Here is a 15,227-nt window from a genome sequence, read left to right as displayed (position 1 = left end):
CTGTGCCCAGTCCTGCCCAGCCCATTGCTGCTTCGCTGTGGCCAGTCCTGCCCCGCCCGGTCCTGCCCCGCTGTGGCCAGTCCTGCCCCGCCCGGTCCTGCCCCTCTGTGCCCCGTCCCGCCCCGCCTAGTGCTGCCGTGCCCAGTCCTGCCCTGCCCGGTCCTGCTTCTCCTGCCCGGCCCTGCCGAGCCCTCCTCGGCCGGTCCCGCTCCCAGGTGTGCGGGGGCCGCCCCGGCCGGGGACCCATCCCCGGCACAGACCCCCAGCAGCAGCAACACCGCCTCCCTCCTCCTCCTCCTCCCTCCCGTGGGTGGCTGGAGCGGCGGGGAGGAGGAGGAGGAGGAGGAGGAGGAGGAGGAGGAGGAGGGAGAGATGAGGTCATCCTCTCCCTCCGAGTCAGCTGGTGGAGGGGGGCGGGATGTTCGGGGCCCGGGACCGGCGCCGCCGCCGCCGCCGCGCTCGCTGCTGCAGCCGCAGCTGCTCCTGTCGGCGGCGGCGGCTCGAGCAGGGAGCGGCAGCAGCAGCCGCCGCCGCCGCCGCCGGAGGAGCAGGAGCAGGAGCAGCGGGCAGGTGTGCGGAGCGCACCGCGCAGCCTTTGTGCGCCCCGCCCGGCCCCCTTCCCCGCCGGCAGCCGAGGAGGAGCAGGAGCAGCAGCAGCTGGGGGCGGGCGTGCGGAGCGTCCGGGGCAGCCTTTGTGCGCGGCGGGCGGCGGGCCCATCGGAAGGGGGAGCGGGGCCGGCCGCTCTGGAGGCATCATGGCCGCTAAATCGGACGGGAGGCTGAAGATGAAGAAGAGCAGCGACGTGGCGTTCACGCCGCTGCAGAACTCGGAGCCGTCGGGCTCGGGGCCGGGGCCGGGGCCGGGGCCGCCGTCGGGGGCGGAGGGCGACGAGGCGGCCGGGCCGGGGGAAGGGCGGCCTCGCCAACGCCGCCGCCGCCGCCGCTGCCGCTGCTGCTGCTGCTGCTGCTGCGGGGGCCCGGCCGCCTCGTCGGTCGCCGGCCCCGGGCCGGGCTCGCCCTCCCCGGCCGGGGCCCGGAGGCGCTACTCGCCCTGGGACTGCCTGTGGCTGCTGGCCGCCGCCGCCGTCTACTTCGCCGACGTGGGCACCGACGTGTGGCTGGCCGTCGACTACTACCTGCGGGGCCAGCGCTGGTGGTTCGGCCTGACCCTCTTCTTCGTGGTGCTGGGCTCGCTGTCGGTGCAGGTGTTCAGCTTTCGCTGGTTCGCCCACGACTTCGGCGCCGACGACCCCGCCGCCGGGCCCCAGCCCCCCGCCGAAGCCAAGGCCGAGCCCCCCGACGGAGGAGGAGGAGGAGGAGGAGGAGGAGGAGGAGGAGAGCGGGAGCCTCGCCCTTCGACCCCGCACGGGCAGCCCTCCGACGCCACCGGGACCGGCCGCCGGGCCCGCTCGGCCTCCTGCGCCTTCTGCGTCTGGCTCCTGCAGTCCCTCGTCCACGTCCTGCAGCTCGGCCAGATCTGGAGGTACTGGGGACCCGGCGATGAGGATGATCATAGGTCTCTGATACGCGCCGACTAGGCGCGGAGCGCCGGGGGAGACACGGGGGCATCGGGGCGTCCCGCCCGAGGCTCCCGGTCTCCGTCCCCGTTTGACCGGCGAGGTGGCCGAGACGCAGAGGAGCGGAGTGACTTGCCCGCCGTTGGTATCTGTTAAGCGCTTACTGTGGGCAGAGCGCCGTTCTAAGGGCCGGGGTAGACACGGGGGCGTCGGGGCGTCCCGCCCGAGGCTCCCGGTCTCCGTCCCCCTCTGACCGATCGGGTGGCCGAGACGCAGAGGAGTGGAGTGACCTGCCCGCGGTCACCCGGCCGCCGAGTGGCGGAGCCGGGATGATAGTAGTGATGATGATGATGATGATGTTGCTATGGGTAGAGCCCGTTCTAAACGCTGGGGTAGACGCGGGGTCGTCCCGCGTGAGGCTCCCGGTCTCCGTCCCCGTTTGACCGGTGAGGTGGCCGAGACGCAGAGGAGTGAAGTGACTTGCCCGCGGCCACGCGGCCGCCGAGTGGCGGAGCCGGGATGATAGCCATAGTGACGATGTTGGTATCTGTTAAGCGCTTACTGCGGTTAGAGCACCGTTCTAAGCGCCGGGGTAGATACAGGGTCGTCGGGTCGTCCCGCGTGAGGCTCACGGTCTGAATCCCCGTTTGACCGATGAGGTCGCCGAGACACAGAGAAGTGAAGCGACTTGCCCGCGGTCACACAGCCGAGTGGGGTGCGAACCCACGACCTCGGACCCCGGGCTCTCTCCGCTGAGCCACGCTGCCGTCGAGTCGTTCCCCATTCCCGGCGACTCCGCCGATCGACTTGCGGCACGGCGCCCTGCCCCTCCGCTGCCACGACCCGCCGCCTTTCGAACGGTTCTTCCCCTTATCGCCGTTAGGGTCTCGTTCATCCGTTCGTTCCTTCCGTCATTCATTCCGTCGTATTTGTGGAGCGCTCACTGTGTGCGGAGCGCTGGACCAACCGCTTGGGAAGTACACTTCGGCCCCGGGGACCGTCCCCACCCGACGACGGGCTCACCCTCTGGAAGGGGGAGGCGGACAACAAAACTTGTCTATCGAATTGTACTTTCCAAGCGCTTAGTCCGGTGCTCTGCACACGGTAATCCCCAGTAACACGAGTGAATGAAGGTAGCTGCCTCTTCCACCTTTTCCCTGGACTTTTCCCAGCATTAGTGTCTTCTCCAGAGAATTATGTGTCCTCCCGATTATGTGCCCGGAGGCGCCGGTGAAGGTAGCTGCCTCTTCCACCTTTTCCCCTGGACTTTCCCCGGCATCAGCGTCCTCGCCGGGGAATCACGCGTCCTCCCGATTATGTGCTCGGAGGCGCCGCTTGCCCTGCTCCCCATTCGAGTCTTACCCGTCCCAGCGCTTAGAAGAGGGCTCGGCACATTAGTAAGCGCTTAATCCATACCGTAGTTATCACTGTGATCATTACGGCTCACGTGGCTTTAGCTCCGCTTTCTAGTGCGCGGTTGGCATCTCCCGCCCCCCACCCCCCGGTTCTTGAGTTGGGACCGTGGCCTCGAGGGGGTGGGGAGTGAAAATAGTCAAGGTACATCACTGACACTTCTCCCTTGCATCTAGATCTTCCCGCCGGCTTTGTTGACGGGGAGGGTCTCCTGACTTGTTAGCCTTTATAGTTCTCCGTACGGACGGAGGCTTGTTTGTCTTCTCATTTATGTGTTTATACAGACGTACCCGTATTTTGTGTGAACTGAGCTATAGAATTTGTTTCGGTGGGAGGACGATTCCCCAGGATTGTAGGGTTTCAAGGTTCGGAGCGACTTCTCCGTCAAAAACCTCATGCCTCCATTGTTCTAACTCTGACACTTTTTTCAGAAGTAAAGGGCTTGGTGGGATCCGATCCCCCGTGGGAGAGTCCGGCGTCGGACAGTGATGCCATGGGGTTCTGGGTCGTTGAGTCCCGGTTGGATGCGTAATGGGACAAACCGGGGGAGGTTTGCTCTGACGTAGAGTCGACGTCACTTCTTTCCTCTGTCTCTGGTGATGGGGTCTGTGCCTCCCGGCCTGGCTTGTGATCAGTGAAAGCACGGAAGGTGCTAGAGGTTGCCTGCCGGAGTTTTAACGCTGGTCAGCGTCTAGTCGTTGGCTTTGCCGCCGTCGGACTCGCCGCGTGTTGTGTCGTAGAGAAGCAGTGTGGCCTAGTGGAAAGAGCATGAGCCTGAGAGACAGAGGACCTGGGTTCTAATCCCGGTTCCGCCGCTCGTCTGCCGAGTGCCCCCGGGCAAGCCGCTTCGCTTCTCTGGGCCTCAGTGCCCTCAGCTGCAAAATGGGGATTCAATTCCTGAGTCCCCTCCTACTTAGATCGTGACCCCCATGCGGGACCTGATTATCCTCTGTCTAACCCAATGCTTGGTAGAGTGCTTGACTCAGAGTGAGCATTTCACAAATACTACCCTTATCATAATCTCCTTCGGTGTTTTGTTTAGAATGCCAGTATAAATTTGGAGCGGAAGGACTAACCTCCACATTTTCCACTTTATAACAACAGCACACGACGATTTACCCTCGCCCCTACGAGCCATTGTCTTTTCAAACTTAAGAAAAATAGTAGACGGTGCCACGCGTCTAGATCGGAGGTATGAGTTTACTGTGCACTAAGAAATCGTTGGGTCTAAACCTCAGGTATCCTGCTTTTTCATTTACTGTAATGCTGTTCTGTAGAAGGAAAAAAAAATTGAGACTTTTTTTATGGAAAGACCACTTTGAAATACAATGGCCATAAACCTCAACTAAAGTAAAACTCAAGCTATTTACATGGAAATTCCTAGTTTTTCATGTGAAAGGGAAAATTTTTAAGTCATACTACAGTTTCTTGGTGCCGTTGGCTTGCCAGATATTTCACTGTTGCCCTCAGACACTGACCTTTTAGAGTTCCGGCACGAGAAAAACTTTTGCAGAGCACTACTTTTAAAGTCTGTTGAATTGGACTTACATAGGCAAGTCGACTAGACTCTGAAACTGCCTCACCCTGTGGATGCAGAGGTAACTGCTTAGTGTATGTCATTTACACATCTGTCAAAAGTCGAAACCACATTTCAGATGTATCTCTGTATTTTAAGTGCCACATTCCAACCCTGGAAGCAATTATTGCGCCTTTCTCTTAAGTAGATGGAAGGCATATATTTAGCAGCTTCTATCACTTAATGTTTGTGTGTGGAAAGACAGTGGTTTTCATTTCCCTTCTTTAGGTTTGTTTTTACACTCTGTGAACACTCATCTGTCATTCATTTTTAGCGTTCTTAAACTGTTTTTGTGGTATCTTCGAAATGCAAAGATTGTTCTTAGAAGTTGACATTTTTCTAACACTCGTAAGTCTTTGAGGGCTGAAACAGTCACTGTGATCAGACTTGTACCTGAACTACATCTAAGCCCGAATTTGTTCAAACACAAAGGCTCAAGTATTCCCTTTTTCTGAGTAACCCTATAGGGAGAGAGAGACATGAACACCCACAAGGCTTCTCAGAGTGTTATAAAGATATACCCAGCCTCCTTTTACCGCCAGAAAGAGGGGCAGGTGGAGTCGGGCTCCAATCCCTTTTAAGTAAAGGCTGGGCGAGGGCGGGGCTAGGGCAGCTGGAGCTGACATCCTGAAAATCGAACCCGGTGAATAGGTAGGTTTAGGCTTAGGGTTAGTGTGTGCATGAGTGTATGCGTGCACATGTGTACACACACATACTCCCATGCACACACATACACTCACAAACAGCCGGCACCCCCGGGTCTGGCAGCTTGACTGTTCCTCTGAGCAATCCATCATGTGGAGAGTCCCCCGTGAAGAGTCCAGCACACATCAGGAGTGTCTGGGTCCTCAGAGGTGCATTATGTTCCAGCTGTTCAGTAGAAACCACTAGGAGGAAGAGCCCTCGGAATGGTCTCGTTGCGTCGCTGCCGGAGGAGTAGTTATGGCCTGAGCCTAGTGAGGGACCTTCAGGGTGACTGTGGGATGACTCTAGATTCCTTTTCTTCCAGAAACCCTCTGCAGAGGCTTCTCAGCAGAACACGTGCCAGTTGCCTTCCTTTGTGACCAGAAAATAAGAGGGAACAAAGACGCACAACTGTCCGACCCAACAAACATTCTTAAAATGACCCATTCCTTTGTCCTCCGGCCCGGGATCTTGATCTAGAAGGAGTGTAACACTGTCAGTTTATTCTAGTGTGGGTCCTACTGTTTCTGTCCAACTCTGTTGGTCCCCTGGAACTTTTAGTTCTCCTGTTGTGTTCTACTCCTATTGTTCAGTCCACACTTTTAGTTCTATTTCCTGCTCTGACTGGCCGTGCCCTTTGACTGATACAGCGGTCCTGCCCGAACAGTGGAACTGAACCGAACGCTGCAAATCCACCAGAGGCCCACATCGAGCGAAGCCCACGGGGTCATTATTCATGTTTTAGCAAGCTCCTTTCTCAGATCGATAAAATGGATTTTAGCCAGGTCGGTAACTGTTTATTGTAAGCGTTTTCATGGAAGTCTAGTTATTTTCGGTAGTGGCCAGATTCTCAGACCTCTGGGTTAAAGAATAATCTGCTGAAATAACAAATGCAAGATTTGCTGGAAGAGCCAGTTGCGTTGCAGTCGAGGTTCATATTAATTTATAAGCATGTTGCAAGAGCTAAAAGCAAGCGCACATATTCATTTTAATTAAACTTTCTTAGTGGGAGACAAATGGGGCTTTTAAGGCCATGTGGGAGGATGTTGGGAATGAGCCATCTAAAGGACGGAAAGTGAACTCTGCTGCACCTGCAAAGAGGAGTTTGGTTTGAGCGGAGCCACTTCCGGGGAATAGTTGGAAAGGGCTTTTCTTTCCCGATGGGGTCTTTTTCCCTTGTTTCCGGGGGGCAGAGCTGGGGAGCTGAGGGGAAACACACACACAGCACAAGGGAGCCGCTCTGTGGGACCCTTGTCCCGTCAGAGCCTAGGAGTTGTGGGGCTGGGGAGAACGGGTGTAAAGAAAGAGTGTCCGGCTCTCAAATTCCCTCGCACCCTCAACTTAGAACCTGCTCTCCCCACTCCTCCTGGCGTGAGTCTAGACAAATCCAAGAGAAGGCATATGGCCTAGTGGAAAGAGCATGAGCCTGGCAGCCAGAAAGAGCTGGGTTCTGATCCTGGCTCTGCCACCTGCCTGCTGTGTGACCTTGGGCAACTCACTTAACATTTCTGTGCTTCGGTTTCCTCATCGATACCTGTTCTCCCCCCGGCTTGGACTGTGAGCCCCATGCGGGACAGGGACTGGACCTGATCTGTTGATCTCGTACGTACCCCAACGGTTACTACAGTGCCTGGTGCCCAGTAAGCACTTAACAAATACTACCGTTGTTGAGATCGGCACCCGCTGGGGCTCTGCCCTCTCGGGTGAACGGGACTCTGAAGAGCTGCCACTGGAAGGGCAGCAACAGGGAGAGAGGTGGGAAAGCGGTTGGCTGGCAGGGACACCGATAACTTGGGTGCCTAATTACTGCCCCTCAAAGGAGGCAGTTCTCAGAGCCCAGATCTTTGGAAGAAGTGACCCCTCTAGCCTCTGGAGCCTGGAGTAATTGCCCAGAATTGACCGCCGGTCAGTCACTCTGACCCTAACCGTCTAAACAGGTGGACTCAGAGAGGACTAAGTAGGCAGAAATAGGCACCTACAGATCTGCCGTTCACTTTTTTTTTAAATGATATTTAAGTGCTTACTATGTGCCAGGCACTGTACCGTTCACTGTGAGTGTGGGGTTGAAGAGGCTGTGGGGTTTTAGGGAGGGGGCAAGTGGGACTTGGGGTGTGTTAGGAAGGCTTGGAAAAGCCAAGTGGTGTGAGAGATTAGGTCTTGGGACAGTCCGTTCCAGCTCGGAAACTTTCAGGTCTTGTTGGGCTGTGGGGATGAGGGAGCCGGTAATCCAGCCCAAAGAGTCGTTGGGATGAAATGATGGCCATAGAGGTCTCCCTTGCCCCCGAAGAGTTGGGATCTAAAGAGGAAGGTATGTTCTCTGCTGCACGGTACTCACCCCTTGCCATGTTCCCCTTCCTCCACCTTCCCCCCTTCCCTCCCACCGCCCCCACACACCTTTCACCAGCCTGAAATATCCAGCATTATCTTAAGCTTGATTTCCATAGGAACTTTTCCCACCCCAGATCAGGTGTGGTCACTATCTACCCCCATGAACCCTATGTTGACCAAGGCCCAGGAGGGAAGTTGTAAAGTCATTCCTCTGGGCTCTCAGGACCAGCTTCCTACATATTATCGGTCAGTTGTATTTACTGAGTGCTTACCGTAGGCAGAGCACTGTACTAAGCACTTGGGAGAGTGAAATACAGCAAGGCTGGTGGACACATTCCACACCCACCACGAACTCACCTTCTAGGCGGGGCTCACGGTCTAGACGGCAACTAGTCCCGTGTATCGCTTCCGGAATTTCCACTGCCCAGACTTTACTAGGCAAGACTGAACGATATCGTAGTTCTAAAATGGCACTTCTGTCTCCTCTACTAAGGCTGATAGTTGTGGGCAAACCTGTCAGCTTTGCTCTGATCACAGCCTGGGTCCCCTGCCATCCTATCTGCGGGTGGACTCCCTGGCCAGTCTTTCGTTTGATTATTAACTCTTATCGAGTGCCTGTTCTGAGTATAACATTAGGCTAAGCACTTGGGAATGTATAAATTCAACCTTAACCCCGCCCATCAGGAATTGCCGATCGAGGCTGAACCCAGAAGCCAACAAAACATCAAAGGTGATGCTCCCGGGCTAGATTGATCCTGAGCTCCTTGAGGCCAAGGATCATGACTATTGATTCTGTTGTACCTCTGCCGAGCACTCAGTGTAATGATCTGCACAGAGTAAGTGTTGACAAAATACGGTCTATAGTCCTTTTTCGGTTTTCTTCCTCCATCACCGGGGACGAGGGAAGCAAAGGTCACAGCTTTTCACTATCTTCTTCGCTGTTTTTTTGATTGGGTGGATGTTGGTATTCCACGCTGTGGGATTGCTGAAAGGGTTTAATGTTTGCCTGCTCTGTGATCTGCCCGAAGCCCAGGGCGTAACATTCACTCTCTAAACCCAGCAAGGCTATTCTCTTTCTGGGGCTCAGAGGTGTGTAGGGTGCCCGGTGTGTTGGGGTGGTGGTGAACCGAGCCTCCAGGCAGATCAGGTGACAGACTTATTACAAAGAAGATGGCTTCTACTTAAGCAGGTGATGTGCATTTTACCTAGACATGGGCACTTTTGAGGCTTGGGGCTCCTGCCCTGAACTGAAGGAGACCAGCCGGCCTTGTGCCCACGTTAATAGGGAGGGAGGAGAATTTGCATCTGTCCCTGAAAGTACCATAGTCACGCCTCTAATTCATTTAGTAACGTAGGGAACCCAAAGTCCTCCAGAGAGTGTCACAAATTCATGAACCTCCCCTGAATGATTTGGTATTTAGATGGCCGAGTTAGCTGAAAGACATCTAGAATCTCTCAGAATGAGTCCTCTCCCTGTTGACACTGCAGCCAGTTGGGCAGCTCAGCTCTTGCTCTTCGAGCGAACAGATAGAATAAATTACCGAATGTAGAAAACACGGGTGCCACATAGACATACCTGTAACAGCGTCGCAGGTCTAGGCCAAGGAATGACAGTGTTCCTTTGGGGGTTGTGCACTAGCATCTCTCAGCAATCAGTTATTCCATCAGTGGCATTTGCCTCGTGCTGTCGAGTCGTGTCCCACCCGTAGCGACGCCGTGGACCCATCTCTGCCAGAATGCCCCGCCTCCATCTGCAGTCGTCCGGTAGCGTATCCGTAGAGTTTTCTTGGTGAAAATACGGAAGTGGTTTACCATTGCCTCCTTCCGCGCAGTAAACTTGAGTCTCCGCCCTGGACTCTCTCCCATGACGCTGCTGCCCGGCACAGCTGAGTTTTGACTTGTAGCAGATTGCCTTCCACTCGCTAGCCTCTGCCCAAGCTAGGAATAGAATGGATAATAATAATAATAATGTTGGTATTTGTTAAGCGCTTACTATGTGCCAAGCACTGTTCTAAGCACTGGGGTAGATACAGGGTAATCAGGTTGTCCCACGTGAGGCTCACAGTTAATCCCATTTTACAGATGAGGTGACCGAGGCACAGAGAAGTTGTGACTTGCCCACAGTCACACAGCTGACAAGTGGCAGAGCAGGGATTCAAACTCATGACCTCTGACTCCCAAGCCCGTGCTCTTTCCACTGAGCCACGCTGCTTCTCTTAGCCACGCTGCTTCTCTAGTCCTCTGCTTGACTCTCCGTCCGTAATCGAGACCTGTAGAGTACTGGAGACTCTCCAGGTGTGACCCTGAGAGGGGACACCCAGCTATTAGCATTTGCCTATTCCAGTGACAAACATGATTCCCCCACCTGTTCGAGGAGAAGATGGATCTGGAGTTCTAAGGTTTAAAAGCCTCCCTCAGCCCTTGTTATCCCTGAAAGAGTCAACACCCACCAATTACCTGGATCACTTATTCATGCAATCAGACTTATTGAGTGATGGGCATGTGCAGAGCACTGTACTAAGCAGTTGGGCGAGTACAAAACAACAGAAAACAGACACAGCTCACAACAAGCTTACAGTCCAGAGGTGGGGGAGGCAGACGTTAACATAATAATAATAATAATGTTGGTATTTGTTAAGCGCTTACTATGTGCAGAGCACTGTTCTAAGCGCTGGGGTAGACACAGGGGAATCAGGTTGTCCCACGTGGGGCTCACAGTCTTAATCCCATTTTACAGATGAGGTAACTGAGGCACAGAGAAGTTAAAAGTGACTTGCCCACAGTCACACAGCTGACGAGTGGCAGAGCCAGGATTCGAACCCATGACCTCTGACTCCAAAACCCGGGCTCTTTCCACTGAGCCACGCTGCTTCTCTTAATATAAAAAAATGAGGAGATTCAAGCTGAGTGCTTGAGGATGCAGTTGTTGTTCCACTGATTCCAGCAGTTCTTGGGAGAGACTCACTTCATATTGAGTCATTCACTTAGCTTTTCTGTGCTTCAGTTTCCTCATCTGTAAAATGGGGATTCGATACGTGTCCTCCTTCCTACTCAGACTGTGAGCCCCGTGTAGGACAGGGACTGTGTCCGATCTGATGGACTCATATCCACCCCAGAGCTTGACACATAGTAATTACTTAACAAACATCATAATCATTAATTATTTTGAATAGATAAGAGAAGTTTGTCCTGGTGTGGAATCACTGGTGGTAATATGATAAGCTCATTATTTAGGTTTACTTCCTTTTGGCGTCAGAGAGCTTGGCATGGCCGGGAGGGATTTTGGGGGCTCTCATTGGGTTGATATTTGTATTTCAAATTAAGATGAGATATGATGGAATTCAGAAAAGAAAACTTGGAACAACCACTGAGGGAGAGCAGGTCTTCCTTTGTCTTTGCTGTTCACGGGGTGAGATTCAGTTGCCATTTTCTTAAAACAGTTGTGCTTATAAACCTCTTCCTTAGCAGTCACTAAATTCTGGTTCATGAGTCTTTGGTTTACAGATATGGGGATATAGGAGGGTTTGCCTGGCATCAGGTAGTTCTAGAATCCTCCCAGTTGGATTGTACACCAGCTTTAGGCAGTGTTACCCGAAGGGAAAAAGTGTTCGACCAAGCCTAACATTTTTAACGTATGATTCTCTCTCTGTTCCAGAGATGCAGGATACACGGTCCACAGTCTACCTCCTAACTTCCCTCCTAAATCACACCTTCTCCTGGCTCAAGTTATCCGAGAGTTGATCGAGATAAATCATGAAAACTTTATCTTCTGTGGAATTATCTGGAATTAGCCAGGGATTCTAGTCAGGCTGGCTCCAGATGGCTCCTCTGTGGAAGATACAGGTCCCCTGAGGAGCTCTGCGTGATCAACCCGGCCCTCCTGGGTCTTTTGGTGATTCCCGGTTGGGGAATTGGCCTTAGCTAGGGAGGTCTTAAGGTAGATCTTTGCCGTCTCTGGTGTCCTGGTCTGTGGAAGCAAAGCCTGCCGCCAGCTCCCGAACAGCCGAGTGAGAGAGAAAGCTGAAATAAACGCTCAGCCGATGTAGGCCAAATCTGCTTTTGTCTGAACTGTCCGGGTTCACCCAGAAGTTGTTCTGGCCGGAAGTGCCTGGGTAACAGTCGTCATCATCATCGATGACATTTATTGAGCTCTTCCTGTGGGCAGAACACGGTACTTAGCGATCCTTCAAGAGAGGCGCTGCACAGCTGTTCCTCTTTTCCACTGAGCACTTTGAAAACTAAAAATGGCTTAAATGCTAGCAAGAGAGAGTCCCACCGCACAGGAGGAAGAACCTGCTGGTCTATATATGGTTTGTGGAAACTAAGTGAAAATACACCCTCTTAGAGAATAGCATAGATTGAAGTTGGCCCTTTTGACAAAACAGACATTGATATTCTGAGACTCTCATGGCTAACGTCAAAGGCACTTGATTCTGTGGCATGCGGTACTTATTCACTCGACTATTTGGTTTTTTTTCCCCCCATACTTTTCTGGACCGATGCTGAGGGCAAAACTTAGAGTGGGGAGCTGCAGAAATCTAAATGGCATTGTCAGGTGTAATGCAAACGATAACAAAATACATTAATAGGTGGAAAGAGAGCGAGAGATTGGTTGTAGAAATTATGATGGATGATCAAGGCTAGGCTTCTTTTCAGTTCCAGAACTAGTGCTGAGTTTTGCCATCACTGATTCAATGAGCGGGTAATTGAATTTTAGGGCTAATTCTGAATGGTATCAAGTATAGCCCTTTCACAAGAGAATGGTAGTTTTGTTCCTAGAAATACCTGTTAGTGTCATCATTGATTCTATGGTTATGAATGGGTTGTGGGTAGATGGTTCACAGCAACCATCGTATCTGATTTTTTTGATACAGATTCCTGTATTGTTCCATATGCCACAAGCAGAATGGTTTTCACCTTTGTTATTTTCCTGTAAAATTGCAAAAACACAGAAATACTGTATGGTAGAGGCCGGGAAGTGCAACAGCCTCACTCTTTTTCACCCTTTGACCATGCGCACAACTGTTTCTTCCTACAGTGATGGTAATGGTATTTGCTAAGCACTGACTGTGGGCCAAGCACTGTACTAAAGCACTGGGGCAGATACAAGATAATTAGATTGGACCCAGCCCCTATCCCACATGGGCCTGGCAGCTTAGATAGGAGGAAGTAGAATTTAATCCCCATTTTACAGAATGAGAAAACTGATTACAATCCAGGACCCCGGACTCCCAGGCCCATGCTCTTTCTACTAGGCCACACTGCCTCTAGGCCCCACTGATTGTACTTGCACCAACTTGTGGATGACATGGTACCCAAAGCAGACTAATGCTGTAGGAAGAAGGTGTTGTACGTAATTCTTCTATGGAGTTAGAGCCCAATCTTCATGAACATTGATTTAAAGCACAAAGTACAGTACTGTGCTGGCTGGAGGGAGAAAAGCTTGTACATGAGCTTAAGAATGTTAGTGATAATTTTGGATCCTTTATAGGATGCGAGGAACCAGTTTACAAACTAAACATTTAGCATGGGTTGTTTTTGAGTGTATAAACTGATTATATCCTATTTGCTATAGGTCTTTTCACCACCGCTGCCTGAAACCACTCAAGCTATAATCCTAGGTTGTTCCTTACTCTTTTTTCTCCCAGGTCTCTAATCCAAAGAAATGTAAGAGTGAGAGGCTGAAGGGCTAGCAGTGTCATTTGGTGGCACTTTTGGTTTCCGAGCAGCTTTACGAAGGGATAGAGTGTTCGCCGAGGGGGTGAAGAACTAGATTGTGTACCCTATTTTATCCACGTAGGCCATCCTGTGGCAACTTTCATCTGTGGGTGGTTACCCACTGTCACTGGTATCATGACTGGTTGTGAAAGCCGGCTATATTTACTGTAGGGGATCTAGAACGACTTTAGAGACTTGGTACTTTCTGCTCCTAATTTCATGATCTGTAAGCGAACTTTTGGGATAGGATTGGCTTTCTAAATCAATACCGATAATGTTCCATAAGGGAACTGCTTACACAAATAGAGCAGTGGGCAATGTGTGAGGTAGGTGGTGATTAGTCAACCCGAAAAAAATCACAAAAATATAGGACAATCTGCCATAGGCTGACTATTTTGAAAGTGCTATCCAAGTTGAACGTGACTCAGTCTCGGGAAACTACTTGGACTTTTAAAAATCAAATACGTGCCGGTTTAGAGTCAGGAAGTCAGTGTTCCAACTGCAAACTCTGGTTTTCTCTTTCTGCATCTTGTCTCAATATGACAGTTCAGAAGCTGGACAACAATTGTTGGTGAGGGCAGAGGAATGGATCCCAATTTTCTTTCCCATAATTGTGTCAATCACCCAGTTGTAATGACCCAGGAGAGTGCTCAGCGAAGGGTGACCAATTAAGAAAGGGAGCAAATATTATCTTAATAATAATAATGGTATTTGTTAAGAGCTTACTATATCAAATCTACATCTCCTCCCCTGTTCTCTCTCCCTCCCTGCAGGATCGTATCTCCTCCTGCTTTCAGGACATCTCTACCCGGATGTCCACCCGCCACCTAAAACTCAACATGTCCAAGACTGAGCTCCTTATCTTCCCTCCCAAACCCCGTCCTCTCCCTGACTTTTCCATCCCTGTTGGCGGCACTGTCATCCTTCCCATCTCACAAGCCCACAACCTCGGTGTCATCCTTGACTCAGCTCTCTCATTCACCCCACACATCCAATCCTTTACCAGAACCTGCCCGTCTCATCTTCACAACATCACCAAGATCCGCCCTTTCCTCTCCATCCAAACTGCTACCTTGCTGATACAATCTCTCATAATATCCTGACAGGATTATTCCATCAACCTCCTCTCTGATCTCCCATCCTCCTGTCTCTCTCCCCTTCAGTCTATATTTCATTCCACTGCCCGAATTATCTTTCTGTGCCCAGGTTATCTTTCTACAGAAACTGTCTGGGCATGTCACTCCCCTCCTAAAAAACCTCCAGTGGTTGCCTATCAACCTTCACATGAAGCAAAAACACCTCAGTCTTGGCTTCAAAGCTCTCCATCACCTTGCCCCCTCCTACCTCACCTCCCTTCTCTCCTTCTACAGCCCACCCCATATACTCCGCTTCTCTGCCGCTAACCTCCTCATGGTGCCTCGTTCCCGCCTGTCCCGCCGTCGGTCCCTGCCCCATGTCCTACCACTGACCTGGAATGCCCTCCCTCCTCACATCCGCCAAAGTAACTCTCTTCCCCTTTTCAAAGCCCTACTGAGAGCTCACTTCCTCCAGGAGGGCTTCCCAGACTGAGCCCTCCCTTTCCTCTGCTCCTTCTCCCCTCCCCTTCACCCCATTCCCTTCCTCTGCTCTACCCTCTTCCCCTTCCCACAGCACTTGTGTATATTTGTATATATTATTTATTACTCTATTTTATTAATGATGTGTATATATCTATGCTTCTATTTATCTATTTTGATGGTATTGATGCCTGTCTACTTGCTTTGTTTTGCTGTCTCTCTCCCCCTTATAAACTGTGAGCCCGTTGTTGGGCAGGGATTTGCTCTGTCTGTTGCCCAATTGTACATTCCAAGCGATTAGTACAGTGCTCTGCATACAGTAAGCGTTCAATAAATATGATTGATTGAATGAATAAATGTATACCGGGCACTGTACCAAGCACTGGGGAAGATACAAGCAAATCAGGTTGGACCCAGTCCCTGTCCCACGTGGAG

General features: G+C 51.9%; 1 protein-coding gene across 3 annotated transcripts in view; it reads left to right on the top strand.

The window, feature by feature from the left end:
- The first annotated feature begins 547 nt into the window (after positions 1 to 547).
- The window catches only part of XKR4 (XK related 4), a 272,001-nt gene continuing 257,321 nt past the window's right edge, over positions 548 to 15,227 (top strand). For all 3 annotated transcript variants that reach the window (XR_005660223.1, XR_005660221.1, XM_029068424.2), the window contains exon 1: positions 548 to 1,483. Coding sequence is in view for 1 of the 3 variants with exons in the window: in XM_029068424.2 (XP_028924257.1) it covers positions 756 to 1,483 (728 nt within the window). In the remaining 2 variants the exon portion in view is untranslated. The remainder of the gene's footprint in view (positions 1,484 to 15,227) is intronic.

Source organism: Ornithorhynchus anatinus, chromosome 7 (assembly GCF_004115215.2).
Source record: "Ornithorhynchus anatinus isolate Pmale09 chromosome 7, mOrnAna1.pri.v4, whole genome shotgun sequence".
NCBI lineage: Eukaryota > Metazoa > Chordata > Mammalia > Monotremata > Ornithorhynchidae > Ornithorhynchus > Ornithorhynchus anatinus.
Note: the sequence above shows the minus strand (reverse complement) of the source record. Positions and strands in the feature narration are given on the sequence as shown.